At 34.9% G+C, this 4673-nt stretch overlaps 1 protein-coding gene across 1 annotated transcript; it reads right to left on the bottom strand.

The window, feature by feature from the left end:
* Positions 1–3351: 3351 nt before the first annotated feature.
* Positions 3352–4287, bottom strand: LOC124104047 (olfactory receptor 4F4-like). The gene has a single exon (XM_046460713.1). The coding sequence runs from the start codon at positions 4282–4284 to the stop codon at positions 3352–3354; it is 933 nt and encodes a 310-aa protein (XP_046316669.1). The 5' UTR covers positions 4285–4287.
* Positions 4288–4673: the final 386 nt, after the last annotated feature.

The following is a 4673-nucleotide window of genomic DNA, read 5'->3' as shown; positions in this document are numbered from 1 at the left end:
GGTCTATATTGATTCATGAATAATTGATAAAAGTTTCTTAGATGATCTGGACTTAGAATTAAGAGACTAGAAATATTGATGACAAAGAAAGTTAGGGATAAATTCTGGTAATAGATCTTTCAGAATGGGCACAGATTATCAAAATATAGATGCCCATTTGAATGTCCTAGAGGACATTCATTGCAGAAGAAGATATTTTAGGTAGAAAAAGCACAGGTTTTTTGCATGTTAGCCTCTTTTTAATAAAGTTGTCCAGGTGCTTGCTCAGTGAGTCCACATGTAAAATGACAATATTTTGAGGTCCTGCATATGAGGGAGATATAGAAGGGCTTAGGTGGCCATCGAAAGATGGTATGTGAGGGGGTGGAGCAGGGCCAGAACAAAGGAGCATGGAAGAGGGTCTTCTGATGAGATCAACTTCCTCATTAACTAAGGCAGACCACCCAAGTGAAGGACACAGTCAGACAGACACATCTATACTCATGCTCCTAAGAAGGGGACCCAATAGAAAAACTAAAAATAGATGCATGGACCAAGGGGCCCACAGTCAATAATGGTGAGGAACACGTAGACAGGGAGGACAAAAGGAAAGGAGGAAATTCCAGATACCATAAAAGACAACAGGCCCATACTCCCCACCTGGATTCCCAGCTCTGGGTCCCCTTCTCTTCAGAAAGGTCTATCTTTCTATCTCTGTTGCTTTTGCAATAAACATACTTCTTGCTTGCTATCTCTGTGTCCTCTTCTTTAATTTTTTGCTGAAAAGAGAAAATGAGCCCAGCAACCCGAGAGAGTAAAACATAACACCTTGTATATATTTTCTGGCTATCAGCAATTTAGTACCCAGCTGCTAATATGGCACAGTATTCTGTGGAGATCCTAATGGTAGGTTGATGGTGTTAGAATATTTATACCATGGAGGAAGTAGGATTTTGTCTCATTCGAATGAATACCTACTATAGATATGCATATTTTTCCTATGGTAATATCTCAGCTGGTACCACCATCTGTGGTTTTAAGTAGTTTCTTATTAACAGTCATGGAACTTCTGCAAACTTTATTTGACAGCCACTCAAATGAAGCAATGGGTCCATGACCAATGAATTTACTAATTTGACCACATACACGATCACCCATAAACAAGTGGACTATCAGAATGTTGAATGTCATAGTGATGAGCCCTGTATGGCTCTCATGGGAGAAAAGATATTTATTTTTAAGATTTGAAAATGAAGGTGAGAAAGTGGGAGAAGCTACTCTCATTATTATACTTATTATCCACTCACAACATTTTTCCTCTCTTTCCTCTAACTTCATGCTGTGTCGGATTGGGGGTCTCTCATCCCAAGAAAGGTATACTTTCACCAGAGTTGAAAACAATATTTTCAATAATTTGAAAATGAAAACTAGCTATGGTTATTTGTGCTTTATCTAAGGAACATTCATATCTTCAAGACCCCTAGATTAGTATTTGTATAGATGATTCTAACAGAAAACAGAAAGAATTAATTAGACGGGTCTGCCAGATTAAAGTGTATATACTTGGATTACATTTTATGTTAAAATTTAAATTTTATGCTAAAAAGTATAAAAATGTCCGAGGTGAGGGCATTTACTAGTATGAATTTGTCATGCCAGGTTATGTTACAGATTGTGAAATCAGTGTTTTTAATTTTTATACCCATTTCATGAAATCCTTAAAATAGTGCTTAAATCTCAAGTTTACCTTCTAATGACTTACAGAGTTATGAACAGAGTAAGCATTCTAGGTAGGAAAAAAAATTAACTTAGTACATACTCTGAAAACACAGTGGTTGAAAGAGTACCATTGAAGGTGAATTGAGGCTATTTCTAAGATAGAGACAACCAAATGATGGACTGCCAGTTCTTTGTGACCGTAGGTGAACAGGCATGTGCTGGAGAGGTATTCACTTTCTTCACAATATATATTGATAGAGAAAATTAAATTGAAATTATACCATTTACAATAATCAGTGTTTTATTTGTTAGCTTAATAGAGATGTTTTGGTACTTTATTCTTGGCATGAGTTATCCTTTAACATAACTGGTGAAAAGTAAATTTTCTATAGTGCTGTTGAGTGGCAAATAATAGATAAACACTCTTGGGAGTATGATTCACCTCTCAGTTCTTTAAGTAAAGCAAAATAAAGCTGTGTTACCTTCAAGAAATTTTGTTCCTATATTTGGGTATTGTTTTCTCATTAACAACTTGGGCATAATACTAAAGCACTGAAGAGAATACATGAAAACTAATGACATATAATGACATAGATCAGGCGGTCAAGGATTATTATTTTATTCTGTCATTTGTTGTAAACAGCTCCAATATAAAAGGAATAAAAATTGTTCATATGCCACCTTTTCATTTTAACATTTTTTAATAGATGCCAACAAATAAGTTTTGAGCCGCTTAATCTATCATTCTGGAAAAAAGAAAAGAAATATCATTTTTAACCTGAATTTGTTAGGAAAATTTTTGAAATTTCAAAAGAGCTTATTTAAGTACACCTTGAGAAATAAATTTTATAGGCACATAAATAAAAATATTGGTTTCTATTTGATTTATTAAAGTACTTTGCTAAGTGTCTATTCCAGTGTACTATGTACTACAGTTTTAAGAAATAACTAGGTAAGCCATGTCCCTGCTTCAGGTAGATTACATTTCAGGGTATTTACAAAACTGATTAATAATTGACAGCAAAAGTATCATTTTTTCAGGTAAATAACTATAGCAAATATCATTAATTATTTATTGATTTGATTTTTATTGAATTAATGAAAACCAAATAGAACATAATCTCCACCATTTTCCTTAAATGTTTTATCACTTTTCTTTCATTCTCTTTCAATTTCTCCCCTTCATATTTGGGTAAGAATCCCTCTTAAGAAAATAATAATGTTTTTCCTTTTTTAAAAAGATAAGTGAAATATGGAAAAGCCTCAAATGTTTCATAAGCCTCTTTTGTCTAATGGAATTAAAAGGAAATTTAAAAAGTTTCATGAAGATGCAGTCCACCAGATTGGATCTATGGTGGTGTTGAATGCATTACATGAGTTTCTTTAATGTAGTTTAAAGCATATAGAGACTAATTAAATAATTTCCCCATAAAGAAGAATTAATAGTGTTTGGATTCTAGGAAAATAATTCAAGGTATTACATTGCTTTCATTGGAAATGTTGAAATGTTCTGATTTATAATACCCTTTTTCTTGTATCTGAAGACAGTAATAACATGTGGACACAAATTGAACATGTTATAATTTTCAAGCTGTTGTATAAGATTAACATATTGCCAATTTGAAACACTCACTTGCTTCAGAGCATTAAATATTAGACTTGGAATCCATAGTAATAGCTTTTGAATCTCTTCATAGCTTCTTTAATATCTTTATTTCTCAAAGAGTAAATTGTAGGATTTAGAAGAGGTGTTATAGCAGTGTAAAACACGGCAAAAAATTTGTCCAACCACGGAACGCCAATTGGCCACACATAGATGAAGATGCAGGGCCCAAAGAAAAGCACCACCACTATGATGTGGGCAGTGCATGTAGAAAGAGCCTTGGATGCACCAGACTTAGAGCTTTGGCGAACAGTGAAAAGAATATGTGTGTAGGATATCAGTAATAGAATAAAGGAGGTTACAGCCACAAACCCACAGTCAATGTTTATTAAAGTGTCTACATTAGAGGAATCCATGCAGGCCATCTTGATTACCAGTGGTATGTCACAGAAGAAGCTGTCTATTTCTCTGGGGCCACAGAAAGGCAGCTGTGCAATTACAACCAGTTGACTCATGCCATGCACAAAGCCAGCAATCCAGGCAATCACTACCAGCCTCATGCACTTTTGCAGACTCATAATGGTAGTATAGTGGAGGGGTTTGCAGATGGCCGCGTAGCGGTCATAGGCCATGGCCACCAGTATTATCATCTCACTTGATCCAATAAAATGCACAAAGAGAACCTGGCACATGCAACCTCCAAAGGAAATGCTCTGGTTTTCCCTGAGAAATCCTATGATCATCTTAGGAGTGGTGATTGAGGAAAGCCACATGTCAACAAAGGATAGGTTGGCTAACAAGAAGTACATGGGGGAATGGAGATGGGTATCCTTCATGATTAGTAGTATGATAAAAATATTTCCAAAAACAGTCATCAGGTAAATCATAAATAATATCGTAAAGAGCAAAACCTGAATATCCCATGAGTGGAAAAGTCCCAGAAGCAAAAATTCTGACACTCTGGATTGATTTCCTCCTTCCATTTTATTCAATGTGTCTTCTGAAATAACCTTGAGAGAAGAACAGATTGTCAGTTATGGAGATAAAAAAGGAACTTGACTTTTAGAATTTGATGTTTACATTGACATTTAGCATCTATGTCTGAAATTGAAAAGTATAAATGGAGGAAAATCAGGGCTAAACATATCTGGTATTATGCTCAAAAAGAAAGATAACTGTGATTGGCTTTTCAAGAGAATAACGTGATTAGCATGTAAATAATTCATTATGAGTGTTCTTTCACCAGCAGGAAATGAGGAGAGGAAGGGGAAAATCTAACACATGTTTGAGTTGTTACCTGATAATTAGCTCCAGTTCACTGTTTAAAAGGATCAGATCAGTAAAAGTGATCTGGATGGGTAAACAACAGCAA

The sequence above is a fragment of the Marmota monax genome, unplaced genomic scaffold, assembly GCF_021218885.2.
Source record: "Marmota monax isolate L192 unplaced genomic scaffold, Marmota_monax_Labrador192_F-V1.1 WCK01_AAM20220418_F8-fsc00001, whole genome shotgun sequence".
Lineage (NCBI taxonomy): Eukaryota > Metazoa > Chordata > Mammalia > Rodentia > Sciuridae > Marmota > Marmota monax.
Note: the sequence above shows the minus strand (reverse complement) of the source record. Positions and strands in the feature narration are given on the sequence as shown.